Below are 22,579 nucleotides of genomic sequence, written 5' to 3'. Positions count from 1 at the left end.
CACTCCTCTCTCCATCACACCTCCCTCTTCGTCTCCCTCCCTCACGGCTGTTTTTTTTGTTGTTGTTTTTTGTGTTTTGTGTGTGTGTGTGTGTGTGTGTGTGTGTGTGTGTGTGTGTCTCTGTCTCACTCACTCTCTGCATATTAATTGGTGCATTTCTGCTGCGGCGGAGAAAACAATCAAAGCGTCAGGGGCGGGTGATGATGCCATTGTGGCAGCCGCAAACACGTACACATATGTACCATGAGCATACACACAAACAGAGAGAAAGGGACACACACACACACACCTATACATGCACACACACACACACACACGCACACACACACTACAGAGTACAGTTGCAGGAACACATCAGCAGACAGAGCATGCATACATATATGCACTTGTAGACACATATATAGGCTGCTGACATGCAAAATGTGCAACGTGTGCGCTCATATACACACATTGATTTACTATGTACACACACTGAGACAAGCATGCACTGCACATATGCCACTGACTTAGTCAGTCACTCTCAGATACACAATAGCAGGCTTACAATGGCTGATCCAGGAGATATGTTCTGCGTCAGCAAAGACATTTGAATTTCCCAGCCAACATTTACCTTCACACAGTGTTTGAGCACATCAATTCTAAATGTTAAAACCAAGGCCTTTAGCCGGAAAACTTTCAGACTAACAACTAACTGATATTCATCTACAGTATATGTTGGGAAAGAAAGAAAACACGCACAGGAAGAGGTTACATCTAAATGCTGTTTAGACTGGAGCCCTGTTATTGAGAAGAATAAATCAAAGCATTTAACAGTGAGAGGATGAGGTAAACAAAATGTACAGGAAAGGTGAAAATTCCTGCATTCATTACTTAACAGTGTATTTAACTGGGTTTTTGTTGTTGTGATACCATTTTTATCTCGCTCTGTAACTCTCTTTGGTAAAGGCTGAGAGGTGGTGGAAGAGGCGTGTGGGCTTCGCCACTCCACGCACATCCTGGCCCACGTACTGTAGATTTGACTCTACTGTTTCATTGTTGCCCTTCTACTGCATGCTCGCTCATGCAAGCCACTCACATGGAAAATGGAACATGAGAACAATTTGTAGGAAAAACAAAAAGTCTACTCTAAACTCAGTACTTCATACTTATAAATGCTGATGCAGATGGAGCAGATAAAGCAGATGGCGAAAATCTAATAATAATATTTGAGTTCAATCGGGACTTGTTGAACTTATTGAAGTAACTGTTTTCTTGACCAAGGATAATATGATAGAGCTCCCAAAGCACGCTGAGATATGTTCCAAATCAAGATCAATCATCTAGATCATGGATATAAATTCAAACAGATTCCCATAGAATGAGATATTAACTTGGTAGATAAGACTCACAGCTGTCTGTAGGCAACGTTTATGGATCCTGAAACCCTAAATGAGAACAACGGTTTCATCCTCTCTGGTAGGTGTAAAGCAACAAGGTACTTTTTAATTTGAGGGCTGTAATTAAAGGCCCAATCCTCATTTAGTGCCCCCATTTCAATACAAGGTCCAGTATGTACACCGCATTGGCTGAAATGTGACTGAAAGAAGAAAACGTATTGAGCACCAATTGCAGATTGTGCTTTTAAGTGATGTTTAAAGCAGCATCAACCGGTATGTTTTATAATAACAGCGAAAAACCAATGACAAACAATTTGAAAAGGGGGTCACTCACAGTGACAAACCCACAGAGAATCATCACCCAACTCTGCAGTTCTTTCACCCTCTCTTAGCTAATTGTTTTGGTTTTAAGGCAAAGTTACTGTTCGGTTCATTTTCACTGTTCTCATCAGCCTTGTTTCCAGCAGCAGCTAAGTTCAGCAAAATGCTACCAGCCCAGCATAAACCCAGCAGACAGACGCATTAGTGACCAGCTGGTGAAGAGAGTAAAAAAATCTAACAGCAAAAGATATTTTTCTTGGAAGTTGGTGGACTAACAAGCCAAAAAAAAAAAAGCTAAATATCTGACTTTAAGGACATGGCCGGTGATTTTCTATAATTTTCTAATTGTCGACAAATCACGTTTTCAGTCTCTAGAGAGTATTTCCATGTAAGGCCATTATGCAAGAATGCAGTTCGGTTTACAGAGCTTCGCTAGCTTGTTGTGCTACATATCACAACCTCTTGACTTTTGTACTACATTGTAGATTGTCAATAACTTTACTATAAAGTCAAGAGGTTGAGATATGTAGCACAACAAGCTAGCAAAGCTCTGTAAACCGGCACCACGTTCCAGCGCGTTCTCTGTGGTGTCGGCCTTACAAAGAACTACTCTCCGGAGACTGAAAACATCATTGCTGTTATTAGTCTTTGGAGCTGTTTCTAAACAAACTAACATGACCAAAACTCTTTGGGGTGAAGGAACATATCATCCAGTGCAAAGGTGTAACTCACTGACATGTTTTTAATAGTTTTTGGCACAGAGAAATGCAATATATCAAGTTTTGGATAGATACACAATACATGTAGGTAGAATCAGTCCATTATTGGTCAGCCACATTAGTCATAACAAGTTTATAAGACAACAATATGTCAGGGCTGTGTGTCTTGCAGCTTGTTTTGGAGGTCGTCTGCCCTCTAGGGGCCAAAAATTTATTTTAAAATTGTTGTAAAGAAAATTATAAAAAGGAAATTGTAGTACAAGAAAGCACTCCAAACCATGGCAGAACAAATAAGATGAGGATATGTGCACCTGTCACGACTAAGCGGTTGGCAACTGAAAAAAAGGCATGTGTGTGGAAACCATTACTCACGAGTGCTTGAACTTTTGATGATTTTATTCTCAAAGGTCAAGTTGTCCATACTGAAACTTTTACTTCAAAAAGTTTGAGTGCTTCTCCCACTGCTGCTATTTTTTTTTGCTGGGGACCTCCTGTAACTCCCTAAGGGGCCTCCTGGTGGTCCCCAGACCTTATTTTGGGAACCCCACATCCAAATATGTGCACTTTGTATCTTCCCATCCTCTGTGTGGCCATGTGCTTCCGGGGTGGTTCACCACAACATTTAAGGCATCTCTTGTCCCTGTCATCACTTTTAACACACTTCAAATGGTGTGAAACTTTTTTCCCCCCTTCTTCTTCTTCTTCTCCTTCTTCTTCTTCTTCTTCTTTTTCTCCTTCCTCCCCCCAAAAAATGTCTTTCTAAACTGTCAGCTCCCCGCCACCCCAGATGCCATATTTAGGATACAAATGTGAAGAGATGACAGCGTTGTAAAATGGTGCCCGTGCTGAGATTATAATTAACATTTCCAACCTACATCACTCTCCCTCCCACTTCTCCTCTGCTTCTCCCTATTCACTCACTCCTGTACAATAAATGGGAGAAAAAAAATGCAAAGAAGAAAGGAGAGAAAGGGGAGAAGGAAAAGAAAGGGAGATGGAGGAGGAGAAGGAGGAGGAGAGAGTGAGAGAGAGAAGAGGGTGACCAAACGGAGGGAGGAGGGAGGGGGAAACGGCGTATGCTTGTATACAACCCTGATTTCCATTTTTTTCCCAACTCGTAATGTATTTAATTCAAGTGAAACGTAATCATGACGTGTCGTGTCATTAATCTCCTCGCCGCCTCTCCCGTAAGTACACTGAGTCTTTACTTTAAACATATATCCTATATCTTGATTTATCTAGTAAAATTTTATCTACCAGCATGTTTACATATACACTTTTATGCATGGTGGCATGAAACACCGGTGATGAAACATTTCCAAAATCTTTGGATTTATTGCTGTTGCCTTTTCACGAGCAACACACGGGATAATGGCCAATATAGTTGTTGTTGTTGTGTTTAATTTTTCAGGCCACTTCGCTTTTTTTTTTTTTTTTTTTTTTTTAATCTCCAGTTTGGATGTGTGTGTGCGCGCGTGTGTGCATGTGAGTGATTGGCATGAAGCATGTATGTATGTAACCGCGCGCTCCGGACCACTTTACGTGTGTGTCATGTATGTAAGCCGGCGTATGTGCGCGCGTGGCCGACATGCATGCAGCCTCTGAGCCTCCTATAGCCGTGACATGACAAAAAAAAACCGGAGAAATGCACAGTTTCCCCGCAGATGTAGAAAATACTCGGTTTAACATTTAAAACAAGTCGATTCGGCAAGTCAACTCGAAATTAAACGCGACTTTAAAATGGTTGCAAGTGCACGAAAAGTCACTCGGAGTGGTTAAAGATGTATTTTTAAAATTCGCGTAACTTTAACCCAAGTTCTGCACGCTACTCATATCTACCCACGCGAGGAAATCCGTTTGAAATTAGGCAGCGTTATGACCTCTTCTTCTTGATCCCATTTTAACCTCTCCGAAAAAACGACGTTTGACCGAAAAAGTAGCTTTACAAAAGAGGCACAAGTTCTCGGTGCGTAACGGAGGATTTCGATAAGACGCAGACATATTGTCCAAGGCGTAAAAGTGGATTTTTGCATGTTAGCAAGTTGATTTACAAAGCGTAATTTGTAGGTAGATGCGATTAGCTTGACTAATTCTTTTGTTGGACACACATTAGGCATTGTGTAGTGTATTGTTTTCGAGATAAGCACCGCCACTTCCATCTGTGATGTGCGCAAAAACGCACCCACGGGCTATTATAGTGCTTTATAAACGTTATACTTTCTCCACCTTTTACTACAATGTTTACTACAATCCGTTTAGTTGTCCTAACATCACCTCCAGTGTCTACAAGCTCAGAAAGTAGCATAGCAAGTGTGGCATGCAGCGCTGTAGCCGTGTGTGTGCAAAACGCGTGTTGCCAAATTGTATTCTGTAATATAAGTTACCGGTTTTCACGCTGGGTTTAAAAAAATGTGCGTTTTTTGGACACTGTGTCGCCTTTTGGGACTGATGTCGGTTTGGGAGATTGGCAGAGGATTCAAGATGAAATCCATGATGGCACTTTTTTTTCTCCTCCCGTCCGCTCCCTGCTCGCTCACTCGTCTTTTCCCCTCCCTTAATCTTTTGTATAGAAAATTTAAGAACAAAATGGAGCAGGGGAGAGAGCGATAGATAGGCTGACATGACACACACACGCCACCCCCCGACTTCTCCAAACTATATCCCACTGTTTATGATTTTTAATCGCATTTTTTGGAAGCGGGATTGTGCGCGGACACCATCTGCGGGCAGGGTTAATCTCATTTTAGTGGGGGTGTTTATTAGTGCATTGTTTGTTGATGGTTATTTATTTCATTAATGTGCCTCTAATTGAGATGGCCGCGAGAGAGAAGAGGGGAAAGAGCGACTGAAAATGGTTGCACGTTATTGACGCACATCATAGGGGCGAGGAGGAAATTCCTCTTGAGATAAGGCGCAGACGTGTCATCTGGGTTGACCAAAGACACTCCCGTCGCCTTCTCTATATCCAATGGAATATGTTTAGGGATCCTGAAATGCCCTATTTTTATATCCACTCAAAATGTCACACTTTTGAGAGCATGTGCATGGTGGAAGTAGGTTGACATTGCTGGTTTGTCCTATAACCAGGGATGTTGTGGAGGGTCCTGAAACTCTATATACATTTTTAAAATGTGCGTTTTTAAAGGTTTTTACGCTGATATTCTCTTAATGACAGAAACATAAACTGTACATCATCTTAAAAATCTCTTATCAAACAGATGCAAGTTGAAGGTGGATATTCCCTGTAAGGAAATTAAGAGTAAAATGTGGAAACTATATACATTTTTATTGGAATTAATTGTGACTATTACCTACTAGAGTGACTTTTACTCATCACTGACGCTATTAAAACTGACTTTGTCCAGTCTGACTGTAAGATGAGCATCTCAAAGTAATATTTTATCTCCTGGTTAACATTTAAACATGAAAAGGCTCCCCCCACCCCCCACCTCCAGCCCTACAGGTTGCCTACTTTTAGACACAAAATGATGATTTCATGTTAAAACCTTGCAAATGCTCATCAGGAACCTAATGAATATGAAACACTGACCCTATATGTTAAAAAGGGTCTAATGGATTTCGCTTCATTCAGGCCTCTCTCTCTCTCTCTCTCTCTCTCTCCTCTGCTTCAAGTAGTATCCTCCTCCTCCACTACCACCATCAACGCCGCCTCCTCCTCCCCATCTTTGCACGTACTGTACCGCACTTGAGGGGGCACATACACCCCATCCAGGTGGCTCTTGGGGAAGAGATTGTACGTGAGGGAGAAACAGACAGAAAGACAGAGGGAGAGAAAGTAAAAGGGAGAGGAGTGTAGCACCAATCAAGGCTTCTGATTGATATAATTGGGTCATTAGTGCGCTGCGGGAGAGGCACCTGCTTGCCCTCAGTTAGAGAGAATCTACTGCATTGTGACATTTTGAGACTGTTGAGAGTTCCGCTGGCTGCTCGGGATTAGTGTGTATTTAGAGCATTAGGATCTTACTTAAATAGTACACCACTCGGTATTGAGTTCTCAGACCAGTTTTAAACCGATTTTTACCAAAGAGGTGGACAGGTACTGTAGATAGTTTACTTCCCCTCCTTTTTTTCCCCTCCTTTTGACCAACTAAAATCATAATTTTAGGCGGCAACACAAGCTAAGCAGGTCACAGCAGTAGAAGGAAGGCCCGCTGTGATTTAAAACAGCAGGTCAAGCAAAAGATAGTACTGGAGCACTCTGATCATCAAGAGATGTTAAGCAGAGGAAGCCTAAAGGTTTGTTAGACTGGCTGAAGGTATAAAGGCGATGAAACAGAGTAGTTGTGCGCACATCCGAAAATCTAAGCGGGATAAGTGCTGGATACATAAAAACAATCTACAAATCAAGGAGTATCCGCACACAGAAGCTTCCTCAGGTCTTTCTCAGACAAGTTAATAAAAGTAAAGGGAGCTCTGATTCAGTGGTACTCCTTGTATCATAGTTAAAGGTATTAAGGTATCAGTATGCTCCAACGGAAACGCTTGTCAGGTGGTCGAACAGCATCTGAAACCACGTCCCCACACATCTTTTCCATGAAGAAATAGACAATATCTGTAACTTTCCCGCAACCGACCCGCACGTCCACCACTTCACGCAGCAATTGGACAGGCGGGCAGAGGCGAGAAAAGTAAACAAGTTATCTCCTAAGATCTCTTTATTCCTGCAACTTTTCATATGTGCAAAAACAAGCGCAACACTATCAAGGCCTTCCGAGAGAGACTGTCCGAAAGCGTGCGCAGTTATCCCCGTATTTAAACGATTTTCCCGTCTCTTCACCCCTCTCCGTGATGGCATGTTTGCCGTCCAACACGGTCGCACAACACATCTTTTCAAAGTTCTTTTTGAGTATATCCTCACCTTTACCCTCAAGTTACCCTCCAACCTTGTACACACACTGTCAAGGTGCCCTTGAGCAAGGCATTACCTAAATTACACCAAGAGGCGCTCCGATATATATAAGGGTGTAACTGAGTGTGTGTAAAGAAAGGTGTTACTAAGAAGGAGAACACATGTTCTGCAAATTTCCCCAGGGTGAATAAAGAATCAAGCTGTGCCTACAATTACTATTTTTTTTCTATAGTAGGCTCTTAAAGGTGCTCACGTCTGATATATGTGATACATTTATTCCATAAGGAGGTCACAGTGTAGAGTCAGCATGCCTGCAGCCTGTGGGTCGATTTGATTGACAGTTTTCAGTACACATTTGAATTTTTGACTAGGAAAAACTAGTAATGTAGGTATTTTGTTTCACCTGCGGGATGCATAATTGCTCCTTGCTTTGCTTTTCTCTCAGCTCCTTCAGGTGATCCCTGAATGTGCACAGATAACCCTTTTAGGAAGAACACATCCAATGATTTGCTTATGACATTTGCATGCGCCAAACCAATTCTTCTTTTAAGGCTCCCGTCTTGTAATCCTGTATCAGACGAGTCAGTCGAGCTTCTCGGCGCTTCCGCTCATTGCTTTAGACGCAGCGCGGCCCGTATGACTTGGAGCGAGAGCCTCGTTTTCGTCGCCCGAGATGCTGTGATGTTTCCAACGTTCATACTTGCTTGCTCAGATCTGGCACCGTCACGTCACTCCCAGTTCGGCGCTCTGGAGGAGGAATTCATTCAGAAGGAGCAGGAGCAACAGCTTGAGAGTAAGGGAGAGGTAGAGGAGTAAAAAAAAATGAAGTGGTAAGTTTGGACAGGAAGAAATAGAACAAAGCAGAAGGGAGTAGCAGAAAGTGGTAGATAAAGGTTAGGAATTGTTTTTTTCTCAATTTTTTTTGCTGGTGCCCTCCCCAGATCTAGGAAAAGATGAAAGAGCTGAGGACAGATTGAGAGTCTTGGGCCGAATGTAGCCTTTTCACACAACGTTTTCTTCATCTAGCTCACAACATATCTATCAGAAAGGTCACCCACATGCCAATCTCTTGCCATTTGATTGACACTTTTAACCGACAGCACCGTGAGAGCCTTTAGTTTTTGTTTCTCAGGCAGGAGTGGGCCCTTAAGACCCATTCCCAAACTAAAAAAAGATACAAAATTTCTTTACAAGGAGGAAACCAGTCAAATCTTTACACTCATCTTATCACTGCTGAAGCTGAAGATGAGGGGAGGGGAGAGCGCAAGCCAGACAAAGTTGGAGCAAAGCAGAGAGTGAAGCAGGGGGTTCAGGGAAAGGTGAACTAAAGGAAATGAATACTGTCTGTGGGGATGTTCGCCACGTGAGCACGCGATAAAAACCACAGGACCAAATTATACAGTACCGCACAGAGAGCAGACTCCCCTCTCTTTCCTCCGCTATCGCTTATCCCCTCTTTCATACACATTTTTTTTTTTTTTGCGGTCAGTCTATCATACACCCACTTATCCCCAAAGGATACCTCACCTCGCACTCACTTCATCACATGAGAGTTCAAGTAATACAGCATGAAGAAATATACACTTGTAAGGATTCGAAGACGCGCGCACACACACACACACACACACACACACACACACACACTGCTTCACACAATTTACTTTATGCCCTAAAGGCCCAGGCCTCAGACCTTAAAGATGCCTATTTTTAGGTACATGTGCAACATATACACACACAAAAAAACTCGCTAGGCTATAAAGGACAACCAAGAAAAGAAACGAGTGTTACAGGAAACGGATATACACACTCATACTATAAAGCCTATAACACACATTTACACTCATGTCATTACGGTAAAGCTGAGCAGATATAGTACTTCCTGCCTACACACACACACACACACACATTATTAAAAAAAAACTAAGGTGTTCACACCCTCACATTTACAATTATAATGTGTAGCTTGCCAGCATGTACAGACCTGCACACAATAAAACTGCAGTGAATATTTACACAATGACATCAAAACCCCCCAAAATAAACTTGTCTGAACATATTGTGCTCCTACTCCCTTGGCAACTATTTATCAGGGATATGATGTATGACTCAGCAACCCCCCCCCCCACCCCACCCCACCCCCCTTCTATGCACACACACCTTATGACACAAGTGCAGGATTAATTATCAGTATTAATAAAATGCTGTGTGGTTTTTTTTTAGGATGGGGTTTTGTAAAAAGAAAGTTGAAATACTGACCTCTTGTCATAAAAACCTAAGTGAAGGTTTCCAGTGAAGGTAATTCAGTACTTCAAAATTAGTTATCTCAGTGCCCACAATGTTAAACTGCAATTACTGTAATGACAACATCATGGCAATGCTTAACACAACAACGATATGCTTTTAAGCTGTCATTACCGTGTGAATTGCAATGTTACGTCGCCGCGTGTACGCTGCAAGTTTCAGGGTCAGAGAAAAAAAGGGCGATAGTGAAAAGTGGCAGGAAAATCCAGTTTTTTTTTCCCCCCCACACTTTTTGTATCTGGTATCAACACGAATCATACGTCAATGTTGACTATATGATTTAGGTGATTCACGCTTGCACCTGGCATGAAAAAAAAAAACATTTCCATGATTCTGAATCTGATTCAGATACAGTATTCACGTTATTTCATTTGCAGATTGGGAATGAATTGCATTTGTTGATAATGTGAGCGAACGTGTCTCCGACCGCATCCAAAGGTGGTTTAGGTGACTGGTTCTTCAGTATGTTTCTCGGTTCATTTACACCTGGATTTTATGTGCTTCTGCTCCACCAGACTCCAATCTGATTTGTCCCTCTTCTGCCCCAACCCCCTTCCCTGCATCCTTTGCTGCACCTTATCTCCTTCTCTCCATCTATCCAAATTTTCTTTATTGGCATGACAGGGCCGGTGGTTGGCGACAGCCACCGTCACGGTGGAACAATGCATTGTGATGGTGATATTCATATGATAATGCCATCAGACTTAACACTGCTGCAGATACATTTAGATAGCCAGACTCCTTTTTTTCTGTCTTTTCTCTTTCTGTATCTCTCTCTCTCTCTCTCTGTCTGTCTGGATGTATATTTCTGTGTGTTGACTTTTCAAATGATTTTTAAATCTGTTGTTCTCTCTTCATGTTATGCCCCAGCCTGCCACTTCACCACTCTTATATCTCTCCTATTCTCTGTTCAAGCATGTCTGCCTCTTTATGTTTTTTTTATTTTTCTCCCCCCTTTTCCCCCTCAACACATTGTTGGCAATCACATTAAATCATTTCAATCACATGGCTTCTGACTATATATTTTTTTTAAGCTGCCTAGTTTGTAAGTGCACTATATGTTCTCTCCGTCTCTCTCTTTCTTTTTCTCTGTCTGCCTCCTTTCTCATTTTTGCTCTTCGCCATGTTGGCAGGGCCCAATCTACCAGCTGATATCAGCATTCCCTGGCACTCTGCCAACTGGCAACACTGCAGGAGAGAAAGAAAGAGAGAGGGAGAGAATGAAAGAAAATTAGTGAATAATAGACGGAGGGAGGGAGCGAGAGAATGAGAGGGGGATGGGAGGAGTATGAATCAGGGAGAGCAAGAAAGACAGAAGAGAAAGGAAGACAGTGAGAGAAAGAACAATAATAATGGATTAAGAAAGGACTCTGTGTGAATGTGTGTGTGTGTGTGTGTGTGTGTGTGTGTGCGTGTGTATGTCTATGGTTGTGTGTTTATGTGATTGATATGGTGTGATATCCCTGTGAGTCATAGCTGAGCTAAAATGTCAACTGGCTACACGAGAATCTCTTTGTCATCCAGACTCACTCACATACGCACACACATACATAAACAAACCCAACAGATCATATAAACACATATGTGACCATACTGCCGCGTGAACACAAATATGGACGACACACCTGCAAACACAGATGTTCCATTGTTTTGCCACAATGATTGATGACCTTTTGTTTTGTTGTGGGTGCCTCTGCTGCTTCTCAACTCTACCAAATGACGGACAAAAACAGCCGATGTGCATAAATCCAGTCTGATGCAAACTGCTGTGCACTCAAAATATTTGGGTGTGTGAGCACGCTTGGCCAAATGCTTATGTGTTCAATATTCTGTATATCACACTTTACATTTTAGCTGACTCTGTTATCTTGAGTGATGGTTGCAATACAAACACAACAGTAGAATAAGCTTACATTTGTACATTACTTAACTATGAGTAAGCAGTGTATGGGTCAAAGGTGCCACACCCAGGCAATAATTTTTATAAATATTGCTGTGCATAAGTGCAGACACACTGTATGTGTGCATGTGTATGTGCATGTATGTGTGTACAGTCCTGATTTAAGCCAAAAGCTGCTACTGTATGAGTGTACAGGAAGGGTGTGTGGGGAAGTCAAAACATCTCGCGCCCATCCTGTTTGGGACAGTCCATGTCCTGTGTTGGTGCCCTTAATTCCTAAACACAGACTGACACACACACACACACACACACACATAAAGAAACACACTGATGCACATTCACACTCCGGCTAATCATCCCATATGTGCTAACAGTATGCTGGAGTGCATTGTGAACACATGCAGGAGGCAGAACAGGTGCACACCTGTTACACATTCAAGCGCAAGCATACACCTACGCAGACTGAAGAGTAAATGAAGATCAAATAAAGATTTGCTTTGTACTAAACATTTACATGCATTAAAACACATTCAAAACGGTATTATAATGAGTATGCATTTGATTCTCTGCCATTAGCATTTATGATGGAATACACAGAAAAGAGTCTCAGTCAGAGTATGAGTGCAAATTGCTTTTTATCCTGTTTGACGAAAATCTGCTACCTGCAGTTCATCGCTTAATATTTCAAAAGCATTTACGCCTACAGTGACATTGATATCGTTAATTTACTTAAAGTCTTTAGTTGGATAAAAGCATCAGTGATGTGATAAAAATGTGTTTTCTTTTTTAAAAACAGGCAACGACTTAATTTTAAATACAATAATTGTTACATGTAACTCATAACTCATATTTAAGTGAAGTTTCTCATTTGTCATCATGCAATCATTAATTACTTTTTGATGTTTTTGTCGTTTTTGTCTGCAGAAGGTCAAAGGAGGAGGCTGCCACAGATGTGTGTCCCCCCTCAGCCAAGACACTAAAGAATGGCATAACACCACACACGCTGCTGGTAATTCTTTTCTGTTCTCATACACACACCTGCATTCATATATAGGCATATGGACCTGTTAAACACACTAATACACACTAATGCCATTGACCACTGATTATGTCTTCTTTTTGACTGTTTTCCAAATTTGGCCAATGTCATCTTACAGTTAAAGAGAATTATGCACAACATGCTAATTTAACCTTTTCTCTAGGTTTTTAAAGTTGTAACTCCTCTAAAGTCATCAGTCTCACTCACTATCTGTCTCTGTCCTTCTCTGTCTGTGTTTTGTACTGATAGAGGATGGATTCTCCGCCAGAATGTGTGTTGTCTCTTTCTTGTGAGCAGCCCCAGTCTCCCCCAACACTGCCATCCCTGGACCACAGCCCCCAGGCTTCCTCTCTTCACACTCAGCTCTCTCTACCTAACAGCCCTGTTGTCCTGCCCATTCACAGCCCCGAACCTTCCCCTCAGAGCCCAGACACCACGCCTTATTTCCCCCTCTCTCCCTTCCCCCTCCATGAGGACAATAATAACAATCACCACGATGTTGATGAAGAAGATGATGAGGAAGAACTGGATGGAGTTCCTCCATCCCCAACCCCGGCAGTGGCTTTGTTCCCAGGGGGAGGGGGACAAGAGGCTGGATGCAGCCCTTGTTTGGACTCCTCTCCCCCAGCCACACCATCGGCACCACTCCTCGGGTTTGGAGCTCTGGAGCTGGCCCTTTCATCAGGGCAGAGCGGAAACTGCAGTGATGAGCTGGACCTCCAGCTCTTCCAGAAGGACACTGTTACCAGGGCAATACCTGGAGTAGGAGGGGCCTCATCAGGGCCTGCGCTCAGGTTTCCCTGTCATGTGTGCGGGAAGAGATTCAGATTCCAAAGCATTTTGTCTCTTCATGCTCGAGCTCACAGTCTGGACCGGGACCGCCGAGCTTCAGCCCTCTACCGGACTGGACTCCCCTCAGCACCCCTAAAGCAGCACCTCAAGGTTCGACAGAACCACAAGGATATAATCCAAAACCACCGAAGTCACTCCAACCAGCGTTTACTGCCAGGGACTCTCATCCAGCATCTCACAGAAGAAGAGGATGTCGATGGTGAGGTCAAAGGTCTAGATGATGAGCTACAGACAGACCAGAATCCACACTTTCTGCTGGATGAGAGCACACCATTGACCCCTCCACTTACTGAGGACCCTGTTTCTGTGACCTCTCCCTATTCTTCTAATCCTTCTACCATTGGGGAGGCTGCGTCTACTCTAATGGCGCCTACGTTTCGCTGTCATGCCTGCAAAGGAAAATTCCGTACAGCTTCGGAGTTGGCGCGCCATGTCCGCATTCTCCACAACCCGTATAAATGCACTCTTTGTCCTTTCTCTGCCAGCCAAGAAGAGAGCTTGGCATCTCACTTGCAAGAGTGCCACCCTTCCCCTGAGGTACCTGTTGTGCCCCCGGCCTTCAATTCCAGGCCAATCATTGCAAACCCTGACACTCCTGTGCCCACCCCAACCCATACCCCAGCCCCAGCCCCAAGTACCCCACAGATGACATCAGCCACAACAGTAACTGCATCCCCCTCACTGCCAGCATTTCGCTGTGATACTTGTGGACAGCGGTTTACCCAGTCTTGGTTCCTTAAGGGACACATGCGAAAGCACAAAGACTCCTTGGACCATAAGTGCCAGGTATGCGGCCGTGGCTTCAAGGAGCCTTGGTTCCTCAAAAACCACATGAAAGTACATCTCAACAAACTTGGATTGAAAGCCGGGCTGGGAACCCTTGGGGGACCAGGAGGTGCTGAGCAGCAAGCCAAAGGCTCTGCAAGTAATCAGTCTCTCAATGCCCTCTACTCCAGCCTCCTTTTGGCCCAACGAGGAAGTGGCAGAGGTGGACAAGGAAGATCAGACAGGGACACTGGAGGCAGAATGGGGATGGGCTCAAGCAAGTCAGCCATCCTGGGCTACCTGGGGCTGCCTAGTGATGGCAGTGGGGCCAGCTGCATGGAGAGACTCCAAGCTGTGGCTCAGGTGGCAGAGATGGGAAATGGTGGTGGTGGCAGCATTGGTGGCTCAGGAGGAGGGGATCCAGGGAGAGGAGGGGGAGCAACTAGAGGAGGGGGCACAGGTGACACCACAGCATCAGTATCTGAGGGAGGGGACCAGGCAACTTGGTGGCAGCTGGTGGCTCGCAGTCTTGCAGTAGCTCAGCAACAGCAGCACAGGCCCCATCAGCGAGGTCAGCAGCAAGGCCAGCGAGGCCCAGGTCGGAGCTCTGTGATAACAGAGGCCGATCAAGTTAGAGCCTACCTTGGAGGCCTGGATCCAAGAGAGGAGTCTGCAGGAGCAGGAGGGCCATGGGAATGCCCAGACTGTGGAAAGCTATTCCGCAGCTTGCAGCAGGTGGTGGTTCATGCTCGTGTTCACACTCAGAAGCCCCAGAAAGGAGGTGGTAGTGAGGAAGAGGGGAGTGTTAGTCGTAGAGGAGCAGGCCTTGGAAGAGGCAGTGGTGAATCTCAGCTGCACAGTGGTGGATCCCAACAAACAGGAGACCTGAGACAGGAATCTAAACTGCACAGTGGTGGATCACAACAAGCAGGAGCAGCTACAGGGTTTCACTCTGTCATCTCAAGCTTCAAAGGTACAATCACATCCACTTTTTTCTACTTAGCATTTTGGGTTTAGTTATGTTTGTTTGCTCATATGGGGTTTCAGTAAAAAGGATGTTATTATCACAAGGTATATTCTTTTCATATTGCTTTTCTGTTGTAAATAAAAGCCTCTGTGAGGCCCCTCACACCAGTTGTTATCTTTACATTTTTTCCACTTGCAGGAGAAAATGGTATGACAGCACTTTCCTCCATACCGTCAGTTCCCACCAGGGAGCGAGTGCGTGGCAGAGGGATAAAAGACTGCCCCTACTGTGGTAAAGCCTTCCGTTCATCACACCATCTCAAAGTGCACCTGAGAGTTCACACAGGTGAGAAAATGCTGTGAGTCTAATAAACCACGTTTACTTTTTCAACCTTTATAAATCCCTGGAAAGGTTTCACTGAGCATCACTTTTGCAGCACTACCTTTTTTATATACTCACTCCAGATAACTGGCCAGCACTAATCATAGCCCTCTACTGCAGGCAACTGAGCAGCTCCTCTGGAGCAACTCTTGGTTAAGTGCTTTGCTCAATGGTATATTAGCAGTAGATCTGAAGACAGTAAGAACCTTGCACATTCACTTTTCCAATCTGATTTGTCAAGCCATTCCAGGGATTAAACCAGGTAAAATCTCACCTCTCTCACTAGCCTTTAACCTCTCCCCAGAAAAAGGCACAGGAAACATTTTTCCCATGAACTAAATTGTACTTTTTTCTTTAACTGGATTTTAACTGTAAATTGTGCAAATTAAAATGACTTAGCCATGTATTATATGTTTTTTAGATGAAGAATACTGATTCTTGATGTCATAACACTATGACATTAAATAAATACTCACAGATAACTCCATAATAACAATTTTTGCCTTTAATCTTTCTGAGATTCATATTCTCTGACCTTATTCTGACTGTCAAAAAGACACATCACAGCTATATTATTTAAGATAGCATACAGCTCTCATGCACTATTGCTTCTTCTTGCCATCAAGTGATTACCACATGGTCAGTAATTTAAATGAACGCATCAAATTATAATAATACTCTCTTGATATTACTGTCGTCTTGAGAATATTATTGTCCCTTGAGGCTTTTATTCCATTATTATGTTTGCCTCAGCATCACAATCTTTGTTCATACTTCTACATGTACATCTGCATTTACTGATAGAGCAGCGTTATCCTTGTGTGATCAGTTTTTTTGTTCATGTGAATAAGATCATTTACGCTTTTCATAGGTAATACATTTCCTGCTCTTGATATGCTTCCAGCATGATGCCCCCTCCTCTTTATCTTTGCCAGTGTAATTTTTAATCAGTGATGGAATACTGCCATCTCCCTTTAAAATGTGTAACTACATCTCCCACTCAACAGTGTTCAGGACTATGTCAGTGATTTTGCTAGTTTAAGCTCCTTAAATATAACTGATAACCATTCACAAAGAATGCTAGTCTTTCAGATTTTTTAATCTTTTATCCTGACTTTCCACTTTCCAGGCAGTCATTGCCTTGCATTAATTTCTGTATAGTATGAAAATCTATTAGCAGACTCTTGAAACTACACCTGCGAAGTTTACAGTGGTGATTTGTAGTAAATGAACCAAAACATGCAAAATCACTTACACTACACCTTGGCAGCTTTTCTTTCAGTCTTCATACACTTTTTTTTGCAGCCTGCATATTCATCTACTTTTTTATCAGTTGATGTATGTTGCACCATTAGGCGCACTCCAATGCCATTTCTCCAGTCTTATTTTGTTAATCTTATTTCCTCCAGGTGAGAGACCCTACAAATGCCCCCACTGTGACTATGCGGGTACCCAGTCTGGCTCACTGAAGTATCACCTTCAGCGGCACCACAGGGAGCAACGCAATGCCTTGTCAGCCTCCTCCAATTCTTCCTCCAATTCCTCCTCCACTGGTCTCACCTCCACTATCAACAGTCTCACATCTGGAACCTCTGGGCTGGTCAAGCAGCGCCGATCCCAACCCAATCACTGCCCAGTAAACCGAGGCCCAACCGACACCCCCACATCGAGGCCAAGCCAGCAGTCTTGGCTCCTGGGGCTTCCAGACCAGCGGGAGCATCGGAAGGCCTTGGCAGCTCTAAGGGATGTTGACTTGGAGACCCAGTACAGGTATTTGTCTGGGGTGATGGGTGCACTTTACCAAGGTGGAATGGAAGGAAGCTGGATCAGGGAGTCTCCCCCACCGAAGGCCCCCAAAGTGTCCAGACGTAAACCCCTTACCACTAGCCGAATGGTTCAGCCGTCGAGTGACAAGGAAGGACCTGCATCTTCAACTCAAGAGGGTGGGTTTGAACCCCTGGATCTGTCCCGTCGTCCCTCTCCTGGCCTCGGAGGGATGGAAGAGGATGGAGTCATTAGCGTAGGGGAAGGAGGAATTGTTGGTGGTGGTGATGGGGGAGGGGATAGTTCAACAGGGGTCAAACTGAGCCAATGTTTGTTCTGCCCTTTCCGTACATCCTCAGCAGAGCTGATGGCCATGCATCTTCAGGTCAATCACACCAGTAAGTCCAGACGCAAAAGGGGCTCTACGACCACCTTAGATGACGACAGAGCCCCGAAGGCCACAATGCCCCGGATCGATCATTCTGAACTTGACTCCCATGGCATATGGAGGCATTTGAGTGAGGTTGAGTCCCAGTCCCCCATGGGGGAATGGTCCTCAACCCAGGCCCAGACCCTCAATGGGCTCTGTCAGGATGCAACAGAACATCTGGTTGATGGCCTTGACCACCCAGACTCCAACTTGGCTTCAGTATCCAAGACTTTAAGTGATGGTCTGGATCTCAAGGGGAAGATAGAGGAAGATGAGGAAGACCAAGAGGAGGAATTGGAAGAGAATTTAGAGAATAGCAGTCTGGAGGATTCACCAGGACCGGACCAGGATCTGAGGATGTCCCTCACTCTTTCACCAGTCCTGAGCTCCAACCACATGGTGGGAGAGGAGGAAAGAGTCTTAACAGATTAGAATCATATTGGATGACACCCTTTAAATTTGAGAGTTTGGTTCAACTACACTTCAAGAATTGAAGAAGGGGTGGGAAGCTTTATAGAAAGAAAAGGGGTTTAAAGTTAAGTGAATATTTGCCCCTTTATGCTTTCATTTCTGAATAGAGGATGATTCTTGACTCCTGATGTTTCAGAGAGTTATGAAAAGGATAGAGAGAAAAATCACAGCAGTTATGTTGCCGCTGACATTTTTTGTCTACTTCAGTTCTGACTTCTGACTCCCTGTACAAAAGAGCATGGATGCATCTTTTCAGGACTTTTAGGCCACTTTTTCTATCCCATTTTTGTTTTCATGCTTCACTCCGAGATGGATTTTTAAGATGGACTCCAATTTGATAAGTGAAAGAAACATGTATACAATCCTGCATCATTCCAGAGTCATGCATTTATTCAACACTTATAATGGACTGTATATCCCAGACTACTATACTGTTGAAGCCAGCTGTGAAGAGAAGTTCTCCTGACTGACCAATTAACAGTTTGAAACCTCAAAACTTCAAGTTCCTCTTCAACTCATACAGAAATGGAGGAAAGTTTAGTCCAGAAAAGTTTCAAGCTGTAAACCTCAGCCAAGCTATTTGGTATTCATTTAAAGCATGAGGTAACTATTGCAGACCGTGTGCTTTCCCTCAACTATATATTACTGCCTTGTTTGTCTGAAAAGTGTTTCTAGAGGATTGTCCTAAGGAAAAAGTGAAAGAAAAGTTTGTAATATTTTTTTTTTCTTTTTCAGTTAGTGCCTGTTCATGTATGTTGTCAAGAGAGTCTCAGCTATTCTTGCGCCTCGAGGCTCTGATAGGTCATTCATTTTATCTGAATATACAGTTTAAAACAATTTAAGTACAAGTATATTTGTGATTCTAGGGTGTTGTGAATAGTTAAGTCGTAAAAGAAATGCTACAACGTAGCGTGATGTCCTTGATACAGACAGCAGCCGCTTATGGCCCAGCTTGAAAAGTAAACTGAAAACAAAAAAAGTAGGTCAGATACATAATGTAAAATGTGATGAAAAAGGTCAAAGGCTGGGTGATAAAAAGGGGTCACAGTTCAACATTCAGTGTTTACAATGGTGTCGGATGCAGGTGGGTTTGCCAAGGCAACTCAAGGTCATCATAGATGCGTGAAAAAGGAGAGAACACAGAGTGGGAGTCTGTTTGAGGGCTGTAGGGATGTCGTTCGAGCCCCTGAACACAATCAACTGACTCACCTTTTTAAGAGACTGAGACAACTGTGTCAATAAAAAGGAACAATTTCCCTTTTTCTCCATAGGAGAGAAGATACAAGGTAATGAATGAAAAAGAAAGCAGTATTCCTGCCAAACAGGACTAAATCTGAGATACAAACTGTACTCTCGGGGTATGGTGTCTTTTAGATGAGTAGATTCCCTCTCTTCTTCTTTTTTATAAGAAAAGAAAAGACAATGGTAGGAGTAATTATTAAAACACTAACAAATGCATAGACATCCCAGTAGAATATGTGTAGCTTTTGTAAAGGCAAGAAAGGAAGAAAAAAAAAAGCAGACTTTTGTTTATTTTCATTTCAAGATGCTTACAGAAAAAGGTTATCAATATAGGTAATATTGATTATAATGTTTGTGAGCTAAGACTAGTTGGAATGTCTATACAGAGCACTGTGCAAGGTTTGAGTTCCCAAAGTAGTTGTTTTTATTTTGACTTTATCGATAGACCAAACGTTTTTTCAATGGAAGTTGTCACTTTCGGTTGCTGTTTTAAATGTGTAAAGCTGTGGTTTCAATGGAATAACCCTATCGATTATCAATCAGTTGATTAGTGTATCAAATATCCAACCATTGAACTGGTTGTTAAAGAAAGTTCACAGTTCATCTCCTATCCCAAATTCTCGTGGTTAGAGGGTATATTTAGAAAAAAAAAATGCCTTTAACACTGGTTAACAACCACTATTTATCCCTCCTGGACTGTTTTTGATGGGGTATCCATTGATTGCAACCACACCATAATGTGCATTAATGTGTTTTAAGTTCTTTTTTAGAGCACCTTATGAGTTTTGTAGTGAAAGTCCCTTAGTGGTGTCTCCTTAACAACTACTGTCAATGCCACCGTGCCTTCTGTTTCAAGCACTTCCTGGTGTATTTTGTAAAACTCACCAAAAGCACTTAGCCTATTTCTACATACACTCTTTCTTCCTCTCTGTCCTTCCACCTCCTTTTCTTCCTCTACTCTTCTCCTTCATCACCTCGGCCCGTTTTCCTAATCTTTTTCTCGTGTCTTTACCTCCTGACCCCTATCTCCTGGGGGAAGCTGTTTTCATACTGTACCAGATTTCTCTCCTACTGTTCGGGCCCATTCGGCCTTAAACAAGGTCACTAGGCCTTAAAACATTCTAGCATGGCTAGAGGCTTGAAAGAATGGACTACCTAACCCTTAGACAAGTCAAAAAAATCATTATAGATGTAGGGTTAGAATACTTTCGGTCTTAATACTAACCCTTGGTAAACCAAAGCCCAAGTCTAAGACTAATAAATATTATATTTAATTTCATGAGGTGCCAAAACATGTCTGATGTGACACTAAAGCATATATCAACTTGATAAAACATAATAATTCACCTTTCCTCTCTTTTTCCTTTGCCGTCTTCTCATATCCTTTTTCTTGACCTTCCTCCCCTTTCTTTCTCTCATGCTTGCTCTTCCTCTATGTCCCTCTCTTGTCCGTAAAACTGTCTATCTCTAGCACCACTTGAAGGTGACGTGTACTATCTGGTATTGAGGCCTTTATTAGATTTTTATTTCAGTTTATGTGGTGTTTGTTCAATGCCGTTGAGATGGAAAAATGCTCTTCTTATAATGATAATTATTATTGTTTTTGGCATTATGGTTAAAAAAACAACAAAAAAAAGAGAAATGTGTTGTTGAATGTTGTACAGATAGCACTAGAGATGTTGTGTTTTTTTAATGAGAGCACAAACCTGAGTGATGGTCCCTTCTACTCCTCCCACAGGCAGATGGGAATAAAACGGCCTGCCAATCATTCTAGATGTCTAATGACAACAATTTCCTCGGTGATGAGAGATTTTCAAAATAGACCCTTTGTTTAAGAAGCATTCTTCTCTGGAGATTTGAATGTAAAAATGTAGCCTTCGACTCAAACTCCAAATCTGCACGGAGAAAAAAAAATCATCTTTGAAAGACTGAGATAGCACTTAAAAGTCAATATTTTTTCTCTCTTGAAGGTTTAGTTTGATTTTTTGGTAAATTTACTCTTTTGCCAATTAATATAAAGTCAGAAAACTCACAGGTGCCTTTTCATTTTTTTGCAAGCAGTGTGAAAGTATATAATTACCTCATGGATGTCAGTGGGAGAAGTAGTGTCTCCTTTCAAAAGTGAAGAAATACACATTTGCACTTTTGTATAGATGGACAGCTGGTTTAACTGAACCGCACAATATATCGCAGTGCATTTGTAGAGTTGCACGTTGTACTGTTAATTGAGAATTTACACTGTAATCAAACTTTGGATTTTGTTTTCAAGAGCCCCCAGCCACTTTGGATGAATATGAAAATGAAAATTTCCAAAAAAAGTATTGTGCTTAAGACAATTTGTTAGTGCTGCTATATGCAAACCTTCAGTGTTGAAGGTGTATTTCCCCCTTTTTGAGAGGAGCTCCTACTGAGCATCCATAGACATCCATTAAGGCTGAGCTCATTATTCAACTAACTACCTTCAAAACTCCCAAAAAGACATAAAAGGCATCCTTGAGTTTGACTAGGCAAACATTAAAAAATTCTCCACTAAACGAACTATCCCTTCACATTTGCACGTACTTTCAACTTAGCTCCCTTGTGATTCTTCAAATATATATGAAAATTGCACCTTATCTCCTGATTGTGAATCAGATCATTTCACCAAAAGGATAACTTCAGATGAACTGATCCTGCGTACTGTATCTACAGGTATGATCACTTTGAAGGTGTTGTTTACCATTAAAAGGACAAATCTTTGCGAGGTGAGGGGGCCATGCTGGGTTTGGGCTCTTGTGTAGTTGACTGCCATTGCAGTGAGGGAAAACTGATCTAACATAGTAGTGACTAATATGACTTTGTGGACAGATAAAAAAAAATAAAAATAAAACACATTAGAAATAAATAAACACCAACAAAATAACCTGGTGTCTCTTTGTCATGTTTATCTACCCTTGATGGCATTTTCTTTTAGGTTTTCAAAAAAGATCTTTATATGTGTTTCTTTATATATTGCATGTAATGTATACTTGTAGAAGGATGGCACGCTCCGATTTGTTCCTCTTCAAACTACTTGTGCTCAGAGTGAACACAACATTTAGGAGATAGAAAGCCCTCTTGTGGCCTAAAGCGGAACTGCAGGAAGGTGAAAAATCTAATGGGACATCCTTTTTTTTCTCCTGCAGCTTGAACTTTGTTTCTG

At 42.5% G+C, this 22,579-nt stretch overlaps 1 protein-coding gene across 2 annotated transcripts; it reads left to right on the top strand.

Moving 5' to 3' along the window:
• The first annotated feature begins 3,440 nt into the window (after positions 1-3,440).
• On the top strand, positions 3,441-22,300 carry znf219 (zinc finger protein 219). 2 transcript variants are annotated; one of them, XM_044341532.1, is made up of 5 exons: positions 3,441-3,603; positions 12,412-12,496; positions 12,776-15,116; positions 15,309-15,401; positions 16,901-22,300. In XM_044341532.1, exons 3-5 carry the CDS (start codon positions 12,779-12,781, stop codon positions 18,115-18,117), a joined length of 3,648 nt encoding a protein of 1,215 aa, XP_044197467.1. In that variant the 5' UTR covers positions 3,441-3,603; positions 12,412-12,496; positions 12,776-12,778; the 3' UTR covers positions 18,118-22,300. The 2 variants fall into 2 exon arrangements, with proteins under 2 accessions (XP_044197467.1, XP_044197466.1); XM_044341531.1 differs by having other exon boundaries at positions 3,442-3,603; positions 15,309-15,455.
• Positions 22,301-22,579: the final 279 nt, after the last annotated feature.

The sequence above is a fragment of the Thunnus albacares genome, chromosome 22 (genome assembly GCF_914725855.1).
Source record: "Thunnus albacares chromosome 22, fThuAlb1.1, whole genome shotgun sequence".
Lineage (NCBI taxonomy): Eukaryota > Metazoa > Chordata > Actinopteri > Scombriformes > Scombridae > Thunnus > Thunnus albacares.
The sequence above is the reverse complement of the archived record's forward strand: the minus strand, read 5'-3'. Positions and strand labels throughout refer to the sequence as shown.